At 60.5% G+C, this 19,548-nt stretch overlaps 6 protein-coding genes across 6 annotated transcripts; 2 read left to right on the top strand and 4 right to left on the bottom strand.

Annotated features, from left to right (window-relative positions):
* Positions 1–857: 857 nt before the first annotated feature.
* On the bottom strand, positions 858–2,545 carry DCS_05497 (beta-lactamase family protein; the record flags this gene model as incomplete). Its single annotated transcript, XM_040802800.1, has 2 exons — positions 858–2,121; positions 2,178–2,545. The coding sequence occupies 2 exons, from the start codon at positions 2,543–2,545 to the stop codon at positions 858–860; spliced, it is 1,632 nt and encodes a 543-aa protein (XP_040657833.1).
* A 1,125-nt stretch (positions 2,546–3,670) lies between these two features.
* On the bottom strand, positions 3,671–4,027 carry DCS_05496 (uncharacterized protein; the record flags this gene model as incomplete). The annotated part of the gene is made up of 1 exon (XM_040802799.1): positions 3,671–4,027. The coding sequence occupies one exon, from the start codon at positions 4,025–4,027 to the stop codon at positions 3,671–3,673; it is 357 nt and encodes a 118-aa protein (XP_040657832.1).
* Positions 4,028–5,630: 1,603 nt separating this feature from the next.
* Positions 5,631–6,687, top strand: DCS_05495 (cell surface protein; the record flags this gene model as incomplete). The annotated part of the gene is made up of 3 exons (XM_040802798.1): positions 5,631–5,736; positions 5,802–6,247; positions 6,328–6,687. The coding sequence occupies 3 exons, from the start codon at positions 5,631–5,633 to the stop codon at positions 6,685–6,687; spliced, it is 912 nt and encodes a 303-aa protein (XP_040657831.1).
* A 279-nt stretch (positions 6,688–6,966) lies between these two features.
* Positions 6,967–9,764, bottom strand: DCS_05494 (uncharacterized protein; the record flags this gene model as incomplete). Its single annotated transcript, XM_040802797.1, has 3 exons — positions 6,967–8,601; positions 8,716–9,120; positions 9,216–9,764. The coding sequence occupies 3 exons, from the start codon at positions 9,762–9,764 to the stop codon at positions 6,967–6,969; spliced, it is 2,589 nt and encodes an 862-aa protein (XP_040657830.1).
* A 2,088-nt stretch (positions 9,765–11,852) lies between these two features.
* On the top strand, positions 11,853–13,769 carry DCS_05493 (uncharacterized protein; the record flags this gene model as incomplete). The annotated part of the gene is made up of 3 exons (XM_040802796.1): positions 11,853–13,389; positions 13,458–13,569; positions 13,631–13,769. 3 exons carry the CDS (start codon positions 11,853–11,855, stop codon positions 13,767–13,769), a joined length of 1,788 nt encoding a protein of 595 aa, XP_040657829.1.
* Positions 13,770–14,234: 465 nt separating this feature from the next.
* DCS_05492 (uncharacterized protein) lies at positions 14,235–18,041 on the bottom strand (the record flags this gene model as incomplete). Its single annotated transcript, XM_040802795.1, has 1 exon — positions 14,235–18,041. One exon carries the CDS (start codon positions 18,039–18,041, stop codon positions 14,235–14,237), a length of 3,807 nt encoding a protein of 1,268 aa, XP_040657828.1.
* Positions 18,042–19,548: the final 1,507 nt, after the last annotated feature.

The following is a 19,548-nucleotide window of genomic DNA, read 5'->3' as shown; positions in this document are numbered from 1 at the left end:
TACTTGCTTGCCGACATCACCGACATGCACACTACATATACACCACATATACACACCAATACGTAAGTTTACACACGACATGCACGCCGCAAGCCGGTGACGTAGATGATGCAACCGACGCTCGTCGAGGACGGCATCCGATAGGAGCCATGTCAACCCAATCAACCTCCCGAGATCCCTGGCGCCGAGCCAATGAGGTATTCGGGGCCGACATATTGCTGTCCCTTGCCTGCAAGGGTCCTTCGATTGCCAGGAGCGGCACGGCACGGTAAAAATGGCAGCGCGTATGCATGTACCTCCCAGCGGAAGAGGGCCGCGACTTGCTCTCCAAGTCAGCCGATCCGAGTCATCTCCTTGCCGCCTCTCCGATAGAGGGGCAGCGAGGGTTCGGGCGCTCTCTCGGTGTTGTGTGCGACTCTACATGTATAAATGCCTATCGTGGCCGGTTCCTTGGCCAGTGAATGGCTCGCCACCCATCCCGCTTCGTCCCTGCCTGCGTTTGAGCCCACGGATCGACTCGGACAGTCCATGACAGGGCAACCGTGAACCTGTCCAGAATCTCACGGCATAGAGCAGCCAATCCGACCGTCATCCACTGCAGCGTGCGCGGGGTACAGGCAGCTCATCGGCTGAGCGACGTCTCGTTTGGATCATCCGAGGACAGCGAGAAGCTTTGACCCTTACGGTTTGCTTTTCCACTGCTGCCGTTGCCGCAAGGTGGCATGTTTACAAAGATCTTTTGCTTACCCTCTTCATGCTGCCCATGTGCGCAAGCCTCTATTTCATTTTTATCCCCCCCAGCCCCCTTCTGAGCCCACCCTGTCCTGCGCTGCGTCGCCAAGCGATGGCCTCGTCAGTTACGACCCTTCCGTGGCCATCGGTTCCGACTCTTCCGTGACTATCCATCCCGACTCCTCGGCGGCCTCTGGTGCCAGCTCCTCCGTGGCCGTCGGTGCCGACTCCTCCTCGTGCGCCCTGTCGAACCAGATATACTCGTCGACCTCGCTCTCCAGATGTAGCCCCATCTTGGTGACTTTGTCGTTGTCGAATCGAAACTCGGCGCGGATGGGGGCGGAGCCGCCTTCAAACATGTCGCGCACGTGAGCGATGTACTTGGTCTGCTCGCTGACGTGGGTGAAGGTCAAGGTAAAGCCCATGGAGCGGTCCGTGGCATCGACAAAGAGCCCTCCGTCCTTGACTTCGACCGTCATGCCGTGGTATCCCGGGTTCCAGTACTGTCCGGCGTAGGCCTCGAGCGGCATCTTCTGGCCTTCCGACTCCTTGATGCCGGGGCAGAGCTCTTGCCTCACCTCCTCCACTTCGTCAACGCTCCCCTCGTCCGACATGGACTCGTCCGAGCCTTCTTCCGACTCCACCTTGTTCCAGTCGAGCCGATCGGCCTCGGGCAATCCGATGGCGGCGTCGATGAGCTCCTGCATCAGGATCGAAGTGATCTTGTCGCCGCCGTTGGCGTTGGCGAAGATGACGGCGCCAAATTTGAAGGCGGGGAGGAAGAAGTGATGAGCGGCGAAGCCAGGTATGCATCCCTCGTGGGCGACGACCATGTGGCCGCGGTAGTAGTAAATTTCCCAGCCCGCCGCGTACACGGCAGGCGACGTGAACGGTCGCAGGTCGTCGCCGTAGGGGTTCTGGAGCGTCCGCGACTTGAGCAGCTCCTGGTACACGTCGTCCGTGATGGGGCCTTCCTTGTTCATCAGCGCCTTGACCCACTTGATGTAGTCGTTGGCGCTCGTGACGATGGAGCTGGCCCCCTGCACCTCGGGCGTGTCGATGATGGGGATCGGCCGGTACGACTCCGAGTCCTTCTCCCAGATGTACCCGACGGCGATGCGTTCCTTGAGCCCCTTGCCCCGCGGGCACTCGGGTTGCAGAAAGCTCGATTCCATGCCGAGCGGCTCGAAAAAACGTTGGCCGAGGAACTCTACGAAGCCGAGGCCGGTCATCTTCTCGACGAGATGGGTGGCTGCCGTGTACATCATGTTGTTGTAGATGTACTTGGTTCGGATCGGCGCCGCGAACTGCAGGTTGCGTAGGTTTCTCGTCACCGATCGCGCATCGTCGGGCTTCGCCGCACCATTGTTCATGTAGGAAAGGTCGTGCCTTGAACCGATGGCTGTCAGAGAGCATCCCAGCAACGGCCCGCGGCGCAAACGTACGATGGCATTCCCGTCCGGTGGCTGAGGACATCCTCCAGCGTCACCGAATCGGTCCATTGCTTGCTGGCGAGGACGAAATCATCCGGTAGCAGGCTCGACATGGTGGCCTCGTACTGGATCTGGGGAAACTTTTCATCGTCGGCGATGAGGAGCCCGACCGAGGCGGCCGTGAGCGACTTGGAAACGGAGGCAATGTCGAAGAGCGAGTCGGCCGTGCAGGGCTGGGACGGTTCGAGCGCGTGCTTCCCGTAACCGGCCGATGCGATTGTCTGATCCTGGACGATGGCGACGGCAACGCCGGGCACGTGGTGCTCCTCGAGGAGCTCCTCGACGTGCGACGAGAATTCGGCCGACTGGAAGAGATCCATCGTTACAATGTCGGCCTTGAGCTGCCGTGTGAGCGGTACCGGGAATGGCGGGAAGGACTCGAAGCGGCTCGATGGAAATAGGAGATGGACGGGACACGATTTCGATTATTCCACGGAATAAAATTCTAATGTGAACTTCGGCAACGGATTTTGTAGTTGAACCGGGACGCACCCCGTGACAGCGGTGAAATGGGAAGGAAGAATGCGACTCTGACAACTGACTAGGCGGGAGTGCATTTACCACACAGTATCCACCACCGTGGAAACGTCATCAACTTGCCACCTCACCGTCCCTCCAGCCAACCATCCTTCAATCATGCCATCCATCTCTCCCTCGCCATCACTTATCCCCCCCCTTCGCCCATCCCATCGTAGGAGCGCGGCGGTCCCTGGATCTTTTCTGATTTGGCCGATGCTTCGCCTCATGACGCACCCTCAACAGTGCGTCGAGCAATGCAGCAAAACTCGACCGATTTTTTCTCTTTCGCCGACGGAGGGGAGGGAAGCCATGCCCATTACTGAGAAGGACCAACAGCAATTTTCTTCGGCCGCCAGTTCCGGTTGGTAGTTGGCAAGCTACCCCGTCCGCATGACCATTGCAGGATCTGTGCTCTCGTCCATGGGTCCTTGGACCTGCTATCACTGGTCAGTCATACTGTGGCATCGGGGTGACCAAACATTCTGCTCACCAGACCAGGTGCCTGAAATCCCCTGCGGTGCGAGTCTTCCTGTGCGGTGCGACTTGCCACGTCTGCCTTCGTTGTTTGAGCCTGATGATGTGTACACGGCTTGTACGCCGGACAAGTACGCGTCACTCGCTGATGTCACGGTTCACATACGCAAATGCACTCGACGTCACGACAACACGGTACCTTCTTCCTAGTTCAACACCTGTATATTCCTTGTGAAAAGGTCCTATGTCACCAAGTAGTAAGAATACAAGTCGATACGGAATGGTAATTCATCCAACGGAGCCACGTCACCAACATTCGGGATGGCACGGGCCCTCTATCAGCCTAGGCCTTCCAAACCTTGCCTCTCGCATCAGGCCAAAAGGTCTAGCGAAGCAGGTGTGAGGAAATTTGGATCGACGTACCGCCGTCGGCTTCGGCAAGTTGATGCTACTTAGTTCTTGCCGCCCTTGGGAACGAGGTTTCCGGCAATCTTGACGGCATCGCCGGGCAGCGAGCCGACAAAGCCAGCGGCGTTCTTGGCGAGGCCGGTCATGGCCCCCATCGGGTCTCCCTTCATGACCTTGGTGATGGCATCGATCGGGACGTTGAGGACGCCGTCGGCAAGCTTGAAGAATTCGGCCGTGGCGTCCTGACCCGCGCCAGAGACGCCGGCGCCCATTCCTCCGAGGTTCGCGAGGCCGCTGAGGGGCCCGAAGAGGCCGCCGAAGTTGACCTCACGCTTGACTGCAGGAGCGGCCGAGACGACAGCGGCCGAGGCGGCGAGAACGGTGAACATGGAGGTCTTCATCTTGAGAGAACGGTGTGGTTGTTGTGCCAACGAGTGTGATGGAAGATGTTTGTTAAAGAGCTGACAACCGCTGGTTGTAGTGAAAGAATGGAAATGTGAGTGAGTGTGTTGGAGAATGTGTTGAACGAAAGAAGCTGATTGTTGGTGAAGAGAAGCTGAAAACCGCAGGCCGGACATGGACGGTTATATACACGCCGAGACGACTGCTTCACGAGCCCAACATCGCCGTCGGACGGATGGATTCGTGATGGAGCAGGAGCGCGAAAGCTCGGGGACAGTGTCAATGCTCTTCTCTGCAAACCACCACCCCCTTCCGTGTTCCTCGAGTTTTGACAATTTGATGCAGGAGGCTCGAGCGCTTCGCCTAACCATGCGAGGCTGAGGCTGGGGAGGGCCCGATGTGGCCATCGAACCGGAGAACGGCGGCAGTCTGCCAGCAGGTCTACGCTTGCTTGGACGGAATGGACCGCATGATCCCAACCGGCCGAGCCTCCATGTCATTACCAAGGCGTTATACTCCAAAGTTTACCGTGTTCCGCCCCGACGCACCCGCGTGTCAAGGGTTCGCCGGCACAGTCGCTGCATTCCTCCCTCCTGTTTCAGGCCGAGATTCGGGACCATCTTCAGCCAGCTTCAGCTCCCTTCAAGTAAAATCATCAGGTTGGTCCCGGACAAAGTGTCGAAAGATCCATCGCGATGGAGTCACCAATCACTTCTCTGCGCTTTGCGGCTCCACCGATTCCCCCATGTCCGGGCGGCACACGGACTCGGTGTGGATCCACCCCATGCGGCCGGCCAATGTCCGGCTCCGGTTCGGCGCCGCTTGCACATGCAACCTCTACTTGCACGACGTCGCCGTTGCCTGCTCTCCCCATTTGAACACGGGTCCTGTGCGCGAAAGCAAAGCATAGGCGGTTGAAAAATAATCCGGAAAGTGGAAAGCCTAGCCAAGGAATATTGCTTCTCCTTGGCACCGCAGTCGATGAGGAGGGAACATGGTCTCGACAGCAAAGTCATGCATGTCCGCATCGTCCGTGGTGCCGAAGCGAGGCCCGTTCGCCCGACATACCATCCACCTATCCCTGAAATCTGCCCAATCTGCAAGCCCGGCCGAGTCACGACTGGCCTTGCTCAACCTCATTAGCGGCGGTCATGTGCAGCCCTATCTCGGAAGGGCTCAGGCAGCAGGCAGGCGGTCGGATCGATGGTCCATGTTGTTTCAGGATCTAGCTGGCTATACTCGTACTATTGTGCTGGCCATGACGCCCAAGTACTCTCCTTGCCGGTGCAGCCGAATTTCCGCCTCATTACGTTCATCCATCGGAGCATCTGTCCACCATGGCGCCTTGGGCGGGCGCCCTTCAACCACACTCGGCATGGGCGAAACGCCGTGAGGGGCAGTCCAAGTATCGTGATGTCGAGACGGGGTACATAATCGGCTGTCTTCCCTCCTTTGGCAACGTCTCTTCCGTTCGACATCCAACACAGCCAGATATTCCAGTCTCTCGTTTACTACCCGTTCTCTACCCGATCTCCCAAAACTCACTCTTTGACTCAAACATACTTTTCACGGTTCATAGGCAACCTGTTACAATCATTCACAATGCGCTCCGCCATCGTCTATAGCGCCTTCGTTGCCGGTGCATCGGCCCACGGCCTCTGGATTTACACCGTGGGTGCCAACAAAGTCACCATGCCCGGTCTGAATGGTATGGCGCAGAAAGAAGCAAAGATGCCCTCCTGTGCATTATGCTCTAGCTAACGAACCTCGCAGTGGCCGACGGTACTCCCCGCGACTGTGTCGTCAACGCTTGCGGCGCCCAGGCCGACACGGCCATCATCCGCGACATGGACATCATGAACGGCGTTACGTCCCCGCTTGGCAAGACGCAGGGTAACGGTAACGTCGACCCGGCTGCCGTCATCTCCGTCTTCATGGGCAGACGCAAGGAGGCTCCCGCCAACAAGGGTGCCCAATCCTCAGTCGGTAAGGAGGACGCTCTTCCTGGCCTCCTGCAACGCCGCGAGGAGCGAAAGCGGCAGATTGGTAACCTGTTCTCGGGCATCGCCAATTTGCCCGTCGTCGGTGTCGCCGGTCTCGGTGGTGTCCGCAAGGACTACCCCGTCGAGACTGTCGTCCGCGACTCGGCCGGCCAGGGCGCCAAACGTGGCCTTCCCACTTGCGACGACGACGGCGTCATTTCGGGCGTCTACCGCCAGGTATTTATTGCTCTTCTTCATTCCAAGATGATGGGCGACGTGGACACGAAGCATACGCTGACGGTGATGCCCTCCCACAGGTCAACCAGGACGGTGCCGGTCCCCTCACTGCCGCCATCGACCCGTCGTCTGGTGGTTATGACGGCAAGGCCTTCCAGAGCGCCTCCATCGTCCAGAACATGCCGGGCTTGGGCGTCGGTGGTCTCTCTCTCGCCACCAACACGGAGTTCCCCATCAAGGTCAAGATGCCCGAGGGAATGGTCTGCAACGGCAAGGTCGGCGGTGCCGAGAACGTCTGCATCGTTCGCGTTCGCAACCAGGCCGCTGCCGGACCCTTTGGCGGCTCCGGTGCCTTCACCCAGAGCCCCGCCGCCCGTAAGCGCGCCATCGCCTACCGTCTCAAGAAGCGCTTCGACGTGGGCCGCGAGGACGAGGAGTAAATCGTCGTGGGAAACAGGGGACGGTCATCTCCGGCTGAACTATTGTTCATTGTGTTGGCACTCTTCTTCACCACGCTTTCACTTCACCAGTAGATAGACATGATCTATATAGGAATCATTTGCAAAAATGGCCAATATACGAATTGTCCAAAACTTATAATGGCGGCAGGGGTTTCCCGCGGATCGTACTCCGTACTCGCCTTCCAAATGGTGTCGACTCGGCGCCGCTTCCGAGACATGTGGGTCGTTCCGGCCGGCCCGCCTCCCGCTTACACGGTCTCACTCGGCCGACCATTCAATACCCCGAGCCGATTCAACCCAGCTGTTCCAGTCAATGTCCCCGTCAATATCCATGTCTGTGTCCACCGTTTTCGATTCCATAGGCGCAAAAATATCCAAGGACGGATTCATATCCGCCCAGAGCCAAGCCCCAAAGCCCATTCCAACCGACGGCGGGTCTGCGCCGTAGGCAGACGTATACATATTTGTCGTCGCGGTAGGTTGCTCCCACACAGCCTGGGTCGGCGCATCGGCTGTCATGCCAGGATCGAGTTGCGGATGGCTTCTAGTCTCGGCATCTGGCGCCAATGATCCATTCCGAGCTGACAATCCAGGCCGTTCATGGGCCAACAGAGAACTTGCTTGGGGTACCAACACGTCCGGACGGTGCGGAAGGATATCATCGTCCCCGATGGTTCTGGCCTCGTGTGTAATCGCCGTTTCGCTTTCAGCCAACGGTGATGGCATCGTCACGAGTTTGCGCCACCGCTCGCGGAACGAGTCAGCGCCAGCGCCCGCCAGCGGATCGGTACTCGCCGGTTGGGGTATATGTCGATCTTCTGCTTCCAGGCGTGCCACGGCCTGTGCATCGGACCGAAGCCGCTGGATCTCGGCGTGGCGGTGTCGACGAGCTCTCAACATGAGGGTCCGAAGCGGCAGCCAGACACGCAGGTTCTTGTCCGCGTTGGACCTGTCGGGGATCAGCCAGGCGCTATGCAGGGCGGCCCATGCCCTCTCGACGGTGGGCGACCAGGAGCGCCGAGAGATGACGAGCAGGAGGTAGACGATGGCGTGCCAGTGCGTGTACGTCTGGAAGATCCAGCGCCACTGGCGGCAGGCCCGCTCGGAATTGAGGGCGTCGTTGTACTCGGCCACTTCTATCGCGGCGACGAACAGCTTCGTTCGTATCTCGTCCGAGAAACTGTCGCTAGGCTCGGAGAGCAGCTTCGGGAGGTAGATGATCAGTGTCATCTTGGCCACGACGAGCCGCACAACTGTGACAATCATCCAGTAGGCACTGTTTCCCGATGCGTCGGAATACTGGAGGTAGGTTCGGTCGAGTCTCTCGTAATATTCGTTGAGCAGACGGCTCTGATCATCCAGGCTCGGCGGGCCGTCCTTTGGGTTCACCGTCATGATCTGCCTCGCGAGGTCGTCTAGCTTGCACCACAGCAGCGTGGGCGTCATGTCGGTCATGCCTACTCGCTCCTCGGGCATTTCCTCGGTGTCGGGACCGATGTCGTCGTCGTTGATGTTGAGGGGCATACGAGTGTCGAAGCTGGCAAAGGGAAGGGTAAGATCGGTTCCCTGGTCTTCCGAGGCCCTCGCGTCGAGCATACACACGGCCCACCAGACTCTTCGTCGCATCTCGACTTGGAAGGGGGTGAGGTGGGGGAAGTGGCGGCCGTCACGGTGCAAGCCCAGGGCCTGGGCCATCCTGATGACGAGCCCCGTCATCATCCAGACAAAACGCGGGCTGTCATGGCGTCGGTTCAGTATCAGGAAGATGGCAAAGGCCTGGACGAGGGTCAGGTCGGGCGCGTTGAGAAAGTCTGCTCTTGCCAGCGCATGCTCCAGACCGAGGCGGTACTTGCGAAGGAGGTCGGACTTGGAGTTGCCAAAGTTGGTCGCGACCTAAGCAAGCATTAGGCGTGTTGGATAGGATAGCAACAGAGAGCGTGTGAAGCAGGGGGGTGCAGGATGGGCCAGGAGGGCATAGGAGGGTGGATACGTTCGGGACAGACGCACATCATCTTCCTCCATGGATGCTACGGCGGCATAGTACATGGCAAACAAGAGAGAGTCCTCGGCCGGAGTGAGGCTGGTCAGGTCACCGCTGCGGAGGTCTCGGATCATGCGGTGGACGGTGGGCACATGGACTACACGGGCGCAACTGTTGACGTTTTCGGAGAATACTTGGAGCAGGAAGGGGATCTGCGAGGGCAGCGGGTGGAACTGGCTCGAATCCGGAGGCGGGGAGGTCAGGTTGTGACCAAAGACGAAAGCGTGGCGATCGGAAGGCGTGCGGTCCCGCTCGCGGGTAGAAGTGGAGGGCGTCTCGACTGGCACGTCGTCGTCGTCGTCGTCGTCGTCGTCGGAGCTGTCGTAATCGCCGCCAGCGATACCTTCCGTGTCCATCTTGAGGCCGTCGAGCTGCGGCGGCGAAGAGTTAGAGAGCATGAGCCGGGGTCTACGGGTGCAGAGCACGGGAGCAGGATCTGATCTACGGAAGCAACTTTCTTGCTCACCTCGTCATGAACGCGGGACCAGAAGCTGCTGGAGACGTAACGGCTCTGACCGGAATCGGCGACGACGAGCCTGCCGAGCTGGCTCTGCAACTGCGGGCCCGCGGCAGCCGAGCCCGTGGCCTGCGGAGGCGAGCCAGAAGCGCGGGGGGGCCGGTCCGAGTGGGCGGGAGCAGGAGAAGGGGCAGAAGAGTGGGCACGAGCTTGCTGGAGCTGGGCACCGAGCTCCTGGACGAGCCCTTCGAGAGTCCGCAGCCGCTCCATGACTTGACCGACGGCCGGAGCATCCGGCTGCTGAGTGGCGTCGTGTGAGCGGCCGGTGATGCGATCCAGCCGACGAGCCCATCGCGGCGGCCTGTCGGTCGAGGGCACGACGCAGGCAATGTTGGCCCGACGGCAGTTGGAGCAAGGCGACGACTTGTCACATCGCACCTTGCGGGCGCGACAGGTCACGCAACTTCGGCGCTTTGCCGTGCTCGCGTGCGCATGAAGCACTGGGACGGGGGCCGGGGCCGGGGCCGGGGCCGGGGCGCTGGGGTGGACTGATGACATGGTGGGACGGAGAGGGTCGAGGTTTGGTTTGGGTTGGGATGGAGCTGTGCGAGCGAGGTTGATTGTTGGTCGTCGGCGACGGCTGAATCTAGTCTCCGAGCCGGCCAGCCGGGCTAGCAAGGTGGGCAACAGTAAGAACAGAGCACCTGGTGTACACTATACATGTAAGTACTTATACATGGTTGGTGGTGTAATGACCGTACTCCGTAGTTGTCATGTACATGTACTTGGTACGTAAGTACTCCGTAAGTGTACTCTGCACAGTAGAGAGTACTCATATACTGTACTCCGTATTGATAGTATGTTCTTCGCAGGAAACGACTGATGGTGCTAAGTAATTACTACGGAATACTTACTGTACTGTATATGTACGCACATGTAAGTACTCCGTAAGCAATTAGCAACCCCGTACTACGTAGGGAGGGAGTATTACAAGTAGGGTAAATACATACATTCTTGTAAAATAAGTACTGGATACGGAGTACGGAGTACCTGCTGAAGAATTGTAAGTATACTGTACGGAGTACTTGCTTGCTGACATGTGCGTTGTACAAGTACAACTACTGTACACCAAGGTATGGGCGGAGAATGCACACACCTAACCCGGTTGGTGCAAGTACATGTACTTAATTGCGGTACAGCCTCCCCCGTACATGTACAGCGCTTGCTACAGTACAGCAGGTCCCTGTACGAATAGAATGTACAGTACGAATAGGTGCCCAACAACAGTACGGCCAAGCACAAAACATATCTGGGTTTACAGCGGCGGAGACAGTGTCTTGTGAGGGAGGCGGGACGGGAGCGGTTCGTAGTGCCGGCTCGCTCTCCGAGCCGGTACCTGACTATGCTGAAAGGGTAAATACAGTGAATAATCCTTACAGCGGGTGTCCGGCAACGCCAGTTCATGCTCGGCACTGCGCTCAACCAATGATTTCGCTCATTGTCACTGAACTCAAGCTGATCCATCAACTCCCCCGTTGGCGTCTCGGCATCATTATACGCATCAGCAACGCTCGGATGGGCAACAAACTTTGCGAGTGCATAAGTGCACCTGTGCATGTACGGATGCGTACTCCGCAGTCGTAAGGACAGTGGCATCTGCCAGATTCCACCAATTGGTAGGGATGCATGGTCTTGAATTGCACTGGAGTAAGTATACGTACCTACAGTACAAGTACTCCTGGAATGGATCGTAGTTGTACGGAGTACATGTACTTACAACTAGAGTACTCCATACTCCGTAGGTGTACGGAGTACTTGGATTTTAGTTGTACGGGTACTTTACCTAGGAAGTAGATATACTTAGGTGCACGGAGTATACCTACAAGTACTTGTAGCTATACAGAGTGCTCCGTACGGAGTGCTCATACAAGGTACGCTTGGCACATTTATGTAAGTATGTCATACTTACTTAGCTGTAGTTGAGCACGCTTGCACATCACGTACTCCGCACAGTACTGGCACATGTAAGTACAGTACAAGTAATATAGTGCTCCGTTACTCCGTACTCCGTAAGTACTGTACTTGTACTTGCCTTCAGGCCCCCTCCGGGGCTGGTGGATCGTCGTGCGGGACGGCACTCTGCTTGGCCTCACCGCCGACGGGGCTCCGTGAGCACACCATACCATGTGGGCATTGCCATCATCTCGCGAGCCGATTTTTTTTTCTCGCCGGTCCTTGGCCCTATGTCGCCAAGACGTGGGAAATGAACGGCCTGATCGCTCTGTTGCGCCTCTGATTTTCTTCCTCTGGTGCAAATCCACGTTGTTTCGTCATCCATTTACCTGCCACCATTCTAGTGAATGCCTCGCACCGGCTCACTGGCAGATACTGCACAACCAACTACAGTACACTCACTCACTCTCCTACCTGTACAAGTACGATAACAGTACAGTTACGATACAGTTTTCGTACAAGTTAAAAGGTACCTGGTACGGCACGTCATCCAAAATGCCCATGTACTGCTACATGTAGCATGTAAAGGAAGGCAACGGCGAAAGAGTCATTCGGGCAGGCGCGACCGAGCCGGGCATCAAGAAAAAATACTTCATCCAGCCATCCTCCCCTCACAACCACGGCAACGGCAGCATGGCCTCGAGCAACGACGACACCGCAGCCTCTGTCAACACCGGCGGCGGCGGCGGTGGTGGCCCGGTGCCCGTCGGCAGTGGCAACTCGTTACGCGGTCTCGGGAACCAGCAACACCATGGCCAAGACCATGACCGAAACGATGGTCAAACCCTTCACCATGCCCTTCGCAGCAGTGCTCAGGGAAGCCCTCACGGCCATTTGCACCACCACCATCCTCACCACGCGCGGGATGATGACGTCGAAACTGGCTCCGGCCCCTCCCTCGACTCCGCCGACCTCGTCACCGCCGCCGAGTCGCAGAACCTCAAGCGCGGCCTCAAGCAGCGCCACCTTTCCATGCTCGGCATCGCCGGCGCCATCGGCACCGGCCTCTTCCTCGGCCTCGGCAGCGCCGTCCAGCGCGGCGGCCCCCTCGGTGCCCTGCTCGGCTACGCCACCATCGGCCTCGTCGTCTGCGCCGTCCAGTTCGCCCTCGGCGAGGTGGCCGCCCTGCTCCCCGTCACCGGCGCCTTCGTCCGTCACGCCGAGTTCTTCGTCGACCCGGCCTGGGGCTTCGCCATCGGCTGGAACCTCGTCTACGGCAACCTCCTCTCGATCCCCTCGGAGATCACCGCCATCTGCGTCCTCTTCCAGTTCTGGACCGACATCAACCCCACCGTCTTCATCGTCATCTTCATCCTCCTCACCGCCCTCCTCGGCTTCGCCCTCGTCCGCGTCTTCGGCGAGGTCGAGTTCTACTTTGCCCTTCTCAAGATCCTCCTCGTCGTCTTCCTCGTCATCCTCGGCCTCGTCATCGACCTCGGCGGCATCCCCGGCACCCCGGCCCTCTACTTTCGCTACTGGAGCCGCCCGGGCCCCTTTGTCGAGTACCTGGCCGCCGGGAGCTGGGGCAAGTTTCTTGGCTACTGGAGCGTCATGACCGGCGCCGTCTTCTCCTTCGCCGGCATCGAGAGCATCGCCATGGCCGGTGCCGAGACGAGGAACCCGCGCAAGGCCATCCCGGCCGCCTGCAAGAACGTCTTCATCCGCATCGTCCTCTTCTACCTGGTCGCCATCCTCATCGTCGGCATGCTCGTCTCCAGCGACGACGCCCGCCTCGACGGCGACAGCGGCAACGCCGCCCAGAGCCCCTTTGTCATCGCCGCCTCCGCCGCCGGCATACCTGCCATCCCCTCCGTCGTCAACGCCGTCGTCATCACCTCCGCCTGGTCCTCCTCCAACCAGGCCCTCCTCGCCGGCACCCGCGTCCTCTACGGCCTCGCCCTGAAGCGCCAGGCACCCCAGGTCTTCCTGAGGACGACGTCTTGGGGCGTTCCCTACGTCTGCGTCGGGCTCTTTGCCGTCTTCATGCTTCTGAGCTTCATGAGCCTGTCGAGCAGTGCCCTGGCCGCCTTCTTCTGGCTCGTCCACCTCACCGCCGCCGGCGTCCTCGTCTCCTGGATCTCCATACTGCTGAATCACATTCGCATGAGGCTGGCCTTCAAGAAGCAAAACATTCCTCTCGCCCGACTGCCCTGGCACAATTCGTGGACCAGTACGTGGACGGCACCCTCTCGCTCTCGCACCGAGAATCCCCTATCGCTGACAGTTGTCCCGCCGCAGTCTACAGCTCCTACTTTGCACTTGTCATGTGCGTCCTCATCCTTCTCACCAGCGGCTTCAAAAACTTTGTCAACGGCCACTGGAACGCTGGCGATTTCGTTTCGGCCTACCTGTAAGCCTGGCCACTGCCACGCGACGTCATCGGATCGGCCTCGGTCGCTAACCAGTCGCAGGGACATACCCCTCGTTCTCGGTGCCTATTTGATTTGGAAATTCGTCAAGGGCACCAAATTCGTTGCCCTCTCTGACATTGCCCTTCGCGACGCGCTGGACCAGGCCGATGAAAAGTACTCGGCCCTCAATCGGACGTAGCGTTCCCATTCACACCTACATTGGAATAGAGTCCCGACATTATCTTGAGCAATCGCCGACGGAGGCAAGCGTATGGCATCTATTTTTGCCGCCATTCGAGACTACAGTGCATCCTGCCGCATATATGTATGTCACGGCCGCGAGGATGGGCAAAGCAACAGGAGCCCTTTTATTTTGCATGGTCAAGTAGAAGACGATACCCAGTGCGGCATGAAGCAGTTTCGCTCCGAAGCCAATGCTATTCTCTCTTGGCATGTCTCTCTTTGCAGATGGGGGGGGGACATTTTAGATATTAGATGTATGGGCGAAGCAAAAGCCGCACGACCAAAACCCTTCAGCAAAGCGCCGCGCCATGCGTGGTAAGGGGGTTTTCCCGAAACAAATATCCAACCTCCGTCTCCCGTATGCCGCTGCTTCTCAATTGACAAGACAAAGACGAATGACGTAGGAATGACGCTGCCAAGCTCAGGGGTGCACGCCTTGTCGCCATTGCTCGACGCGCTCGACAGAGCCGCCAGAGCTCACGGGGTGCGCAAACTGCATGGGAATCTGCATGCCCGTCGACATCATGTCTCCGCCATACATGCTCACGCCGGCGGCGGCATTGCGGCCGTAGAAGCCCATGCTGCTGTGCGCTCCCATGCCGTTCATGCCTCCTCCGTAAGTGCCACCCAGGGCGCCGTACGTCGATGGCGACGCAGCAAATCCGCCTTGGAGGCCGGGGTTGAGCGGGACGCTTGACCGGGACATGTTTCCATTGCCGTAGACAGCCGAGGCCGGGTCTTGTGCGTTCACGGAGAGTGTCGAAGCGAGTCCGAGTCCGCAACCGCCACCGATGCCGTCGTTGTAACAACCGCCCCGGAACCCCCCCGAACGTTCCCCGCCGGGCACAGCCAGCGTCTGGGGCATCTGGCTCCTCATGGCAGCCATCTTGGACTCTCGTTCCGTGGCCGCCCGCTGCTCCTCCGCCGCGCGGATTCTCTGCTCCTGCGGCCGGTTTTCGACCTCCGTCTTCGCGTACGCCGACAGCACGCTGGCCATGTTGAGCTGTCGGCTGGCCCGCTTGGCTCCGTCGCCGACAAGGTTGCCGTAGCTCATCTCGCGATCGCGCGCCTCCTTCTCGGCCTGCAGCCGCCGACGCCGTTGGCCGAGCGTTTCCTCCTCCGCGTTCGGTCCCGGCTTCGGGTCCTCTTTGCTCGCCGAAGCGGCCGGCTCCTTTGCCGGCTCCAGCTCGCCGAATTGGCCGAGAAGCTCGGCCGAGAAACTCGTGCTGTCGGGCCGGGCCTTGGGTAGCAGTTCACTATCGTTGGCCTCGGCGAGTCGTCGGCGCCTCTCGGCCAGCGTCTCGCCTTCCACTTCCTGCTCCTCCGGCCCCGCCGGAGGTGGCTGCATGTCTTCCGGTCTCGGGGCGGGGAACGACATGACGCTTTGGCGCTGCGGCAGGACGGGGGTCGGCAGCTCGACGCCTTGCAGCCGCGCTCGGCGCCGGCTCAGCGGCTCGTTGTCTTCCATGTCTCGTCGTTGAAGCAGTCCCATGGGCCGCTCCAGATCCGCCAGGTTCTTGGCACCCTGATGCATGGCGGCCAGGATGGCCAGCGGGACATCCTCGTCGTCGGTGTCGTTGGGGTCGAGGTGGGGTTCGGGTGCCTCCCAGGCGAGGTTGACGCGTTTGTTCCGCCGATGGTTACGCTGCCGCTCCGCGATGGTGTCCATCTCCAGCAGCGTCGCGTGCATGCCGTTGGGGTTGCCGCTTGCCGTGTTCTTGATGCGCTGCATCTGTTCCTTCTTACGAAGCTGAAGCTCGTCCAGAAGCGTGTTCGGCGGTCCGACATAGACGGCGTCCAACTCTTCCTCGGACTCGTACTCGTCTTCCTCCTCCTCCTGTTCCTCCTCGTCGTCGCCATGGTTCGGGCCATTCTCCTCGCTGGGCCGGCCCGAGGCCGTTCTGGCCCACGCGTCGCCTGCTTCCTGATCCGTCCCCGGGGCCGTAGCGCTCGCGAGGCTGTGAGCTCGTCGCTTGTCCTCGCTGTTGAGGCTGCTCCTGCGCTTCCGGAGCCACATGAGCGACGCTTTCTTCTTGGGTGTCGGCTCGGGGGACGGCACGCTAATCGTCGTCGCCGTCGTGGATTTCTTGACCTTGCCGCGCTTCTTCCGCCTCTCACGTCCCGTCGCATTTCCGCCGCCCCCGAACGGGTTGTCGGTGAAGGCGCTGACGGGTGCGCTGGTGGAGGCGTCGAGGATGCTATCGAGGGTGGCCATGGCAGAACCGTCCTTGATCTCGACATCGGCCGACTGCGAAGGGAAATCGAAGAAGGCGCTCGCGCGGAGCTGAGGCGGTATGCGCAGCTGGGTGCCCCTGGACCTGCGCCTCTCCGCATCGAGGGCGGTCAGCCGTGGGGGGCGCCGCAGCTGGTCCATGGTCACGGCCGGTGCTGGGCTCGACGGCAGCTCGTCCTCGACCGGTTCCGGTGGACAGTCGGGGTCCTGGAAGGGCTCCTGCACCAGCAGGGCGAAGGATTCTCGATGGCCGGCGAGGGGATCGGGAAGCCAGACCTGCTCCGGGGAGTCGGGCGGGTCGTCGGCATTCATCATGGCGCTGAGGACGCGGGATCGCCTCTGGTTCCGCTGCTCCGCCTTGGGCCTGCTCGACAGCTTCGGCGGCAAGTTCAGCGTCGCGGGCACGCGAGCCGGATAGTAGAGCATCTGCTGGCCGGTGGTGGGATCGAGATACGACTGCGGCGCGGGCACGGCCCCCGCGGGAGCAAGTCGAGGCGTCGGCAAGTCGAGCTCGAGATCGGGCGGAGCGAACAGATCCGTGTCAAACTGGGGCTCCCAATGGACGCCGTCAAAGTCAACAAAGGCATCCTGGCATTGCTGGAAGGTGGTATTGGAGTGGGACGTCGCAGGTCTCTGCTCGTCGTCGTCTCGGGGGGGCGTAGCAGCGTCGAGGTCGAGCGCGTCGGCCGTCGTTTGCTGCTGGCCCGCGGATGCGAGAGCGGCGGCGTCGTCATGCAGCATCCGATGGAAAGCGTCGGTGCTCGGCGGCTCCTCGGGATGGGATCGCGGCAGCGGCGGGTCACCCTCAATGGGAGGCGCCACGTCGGCGTCGTCGAGCGCCTGCTGGGTCAGCGAGACGGGTTCGGACTCGGATATCTCGGCGAGGGACATCTTCTTGGCCGAACGGACGCTCCGAACGGACGACTTGCCAGGACCGTGGCGGGAGAGGACCGAGTCGAGGTCCAAGTCCGGTCGGCCGGTCGAGGTCTTGGAGCCGGAGCGCACGCGGCCGGTGGTGAGGGAGTGGTTCGGCGACATGACAAAGGCGGCGGGTGAGTAGCCGCCGTGACGGGCGGCGATGTTCGTGGAGACGATGGAGGACGAGGCGGGAAGATGCCTCCGGGGCTGGACGGGCGTCGAGGAGCGGGCGACGTCGCCGTCGAGGGCGGTGCCGGCGGCGTTGACGGAGGCGTCGGTCGAGGCGGCTCGGACGCTGGCGGCGAGGATGGAGGATCGGTGGCTGTCGCTTCGCTTCAGTTCGCCGACGAGATCGCGAATGGCATCGTCGATGGAGCTCGTCATGGAAAGCCTCTCGGCCGTGGCTTCGAGCTGGGCAATGTTCCCGACGAGCGATGCGTTGGGGATGCCCAGGTCGGCGTCGGGCTGGCTCGAGGAGGCGGATCTGGCCATGGGCTTGGGGTGGGCAAACTTGGTGTCGGCCCGGACGCTGGCGGTGCGCAGAGGACGGAGGTCGGCCAAGGGAGAGTCGGGGGGGCCAGCATCAACAAGGGGGGTTGGCGTTGCGATGGGGTCGTCGTGGGGGGTGCGGTTCTCGTCCGGGCCCTCGTTGGGGCTCTCGTGTGCCAGGTCTCGGACGGGGCGTGCGTTGGATGCGTCGGGGCCGCCACCTGAAATAGGCGCGGCTGCATTCGCGGGCTCGCGAGGGCAGAGGCGGGCGTCGGCGGCGGCAGTAACGGCCGTGACCGTCGTCGTATTCCGGCGTGGAGCCTCTGGAGCGTCGACGAGCCGGTCAGCAGAGTCGTCGTCGGGTGGCGCAACGTCGGACTCGGGCGTGTCTGCGGGCGATATGGTGGCGAATCGACGGTGCATTCCAGCCAGGGCACCGTCGGCCGTCCCCTTGTTGCCCAGCTCGACGAACATGTTCAACGGCGTGGCGACGCGGTTCGTGACGGATCGAATCGGGGGCGAAGTCGGGTCCGCCGTGGCCGGCGGCGAGAGTCGCTCGAGCAACGGGTCATGATGCGAGGCGGCCATGGAGCGAGAGTTTGCCGCTCGGGCGGCGGGCCTCAGTGGTCGGGAGTTGGGGGAACGCGACTTTTTCCTCGTCAACAGAGCCGTTCCCCGGCACGGATGGGGTAATCACTCGACGGGGCGAGGCAGGGCAACGGGCACCACCCGCTAGGGGGGTCCGTAGGTGGTGGTAGGGCAGGATGGTAGGCGTGGTCATTCGGCGACGCCCCGGGTGGGAGTCGAGCAGAGGGTAGCCGACGAATGACTTACCGATGTCTCGCTGGAATCTCTGCTAGGCCTCTCGGGACGATGGAAGCGTGAAAGCCAAAAGTCGGGCGTCGGGACCTGAGCACGCTAAAACGGCGGTCATTCCTGTGCCGAGGGGTGAGAATGCGACTCCAGCCGCCGTTGCCTGCACAGCTCGGTTGCCGTGGTGGTGTAGCGTGTCGACAGCGCAGGAGGGCGTGCTCTTCGGACGGAGAAGAGACAAACGAAGGGACGAGCACGGTCGTGCGTACCGGCAGGCGTCGGAGGTGGTGGGAGTGAGCACTAGCAGCAGCAGCAGCATGCAGGTGAAGAAGGCTTGAAGGTGCGAGAGGGATCCGAGAAGCAAAAGGCAAGGCGAGCGAGAGGCTGCGAGCTCCAGGGGCCAGCGGCGGGCGGTAGGTGATTAATTATAAGCTGCGCCGATTGTATCTGCAGGCGTACGGGGTATTATGCGTGTACCGTATCCGTACTGTCCTTGCCGCTGCAAGTACTTGCACTTGTACTCGTACTCGCACCGACAAGCATGTACCGTAGATTGATCGACAGGGACTCGTACTGTACGTAATACTCGGTATCCGCCCCAGGTTGTCAAGGACAGTATTATTATCTGTTGGACCAGGGGGGGGGGGGGGGGGGGGGGGGAAGGGATCCAGTTTGGCCATGAAATGAAAGCCAGAATGACGGGACGAACAAGAGGACGGTGCCTGTTCCGGCAAGGCCAATCGAGGCAATCTCGCCGTCGACGATTCCACGCCACGCGGAACGAGATGACTCGATTTAGGACCGTCGATGGCTTCTTCTTCTTGTTCTTCTTCTTCGCATTCGTCTTCGTCTTCTTCCGTCTTCTTCCTCTTGGCTCGATCGGCACGAGAGACCTTGTCTGGTGACGGGAGTTGGGGTGCTCGACGGCGTTCGCCAGACAGTCGGACGGATGGCCTTTGAAGGCAGATGTGCCACTGTTTGAGTGGATGCTCGCTCTCGAGTCGCAGCGATGGAAGCAAAAGTAGAGAGCAACGGGGACCCAATCCACCGCCCGGCCTGACCAGGGGGGGGGTGCAAGGTGTGTGGGGAGTTGCTGGGTTGCGTACCGATGGCCCCCAAGTCCTGACTCAACCCCACGAAACAAATGGCGGGCGGCGCCGTAACTTGCTCGTCGGGCCTGCGCTCGACGTCGGATTCCGAACGGGATGGAGAAGGGAAACGAAGCTCGACGAGAAGGAAAGAACGAAAATGCTACCCGACGGACGATCGATGGAGGGGACGA

This window comes from Drechmeria coniospora, chromosome 02 (assembly GCF_001625195.1).
Source record: "Drechmeria coniospora strain ARSEF 6962 chromosome 02, whole genome shotgun sequence".
In the NCBI taxonomy this organism is placed as follows: domain Eukaryota; kingdom Fungi; phylum Ascomycota; class Sordariomycetes; order Hypocreales; family Ophiocordycipitaceae; genus Drechmeria; species Drechmeria coniospora.
The sequence above is the reverse complement of the archived record's forward strand: the minus strand, read 5'-3'. Positions and strand labels throughout refer to the sequence as shown.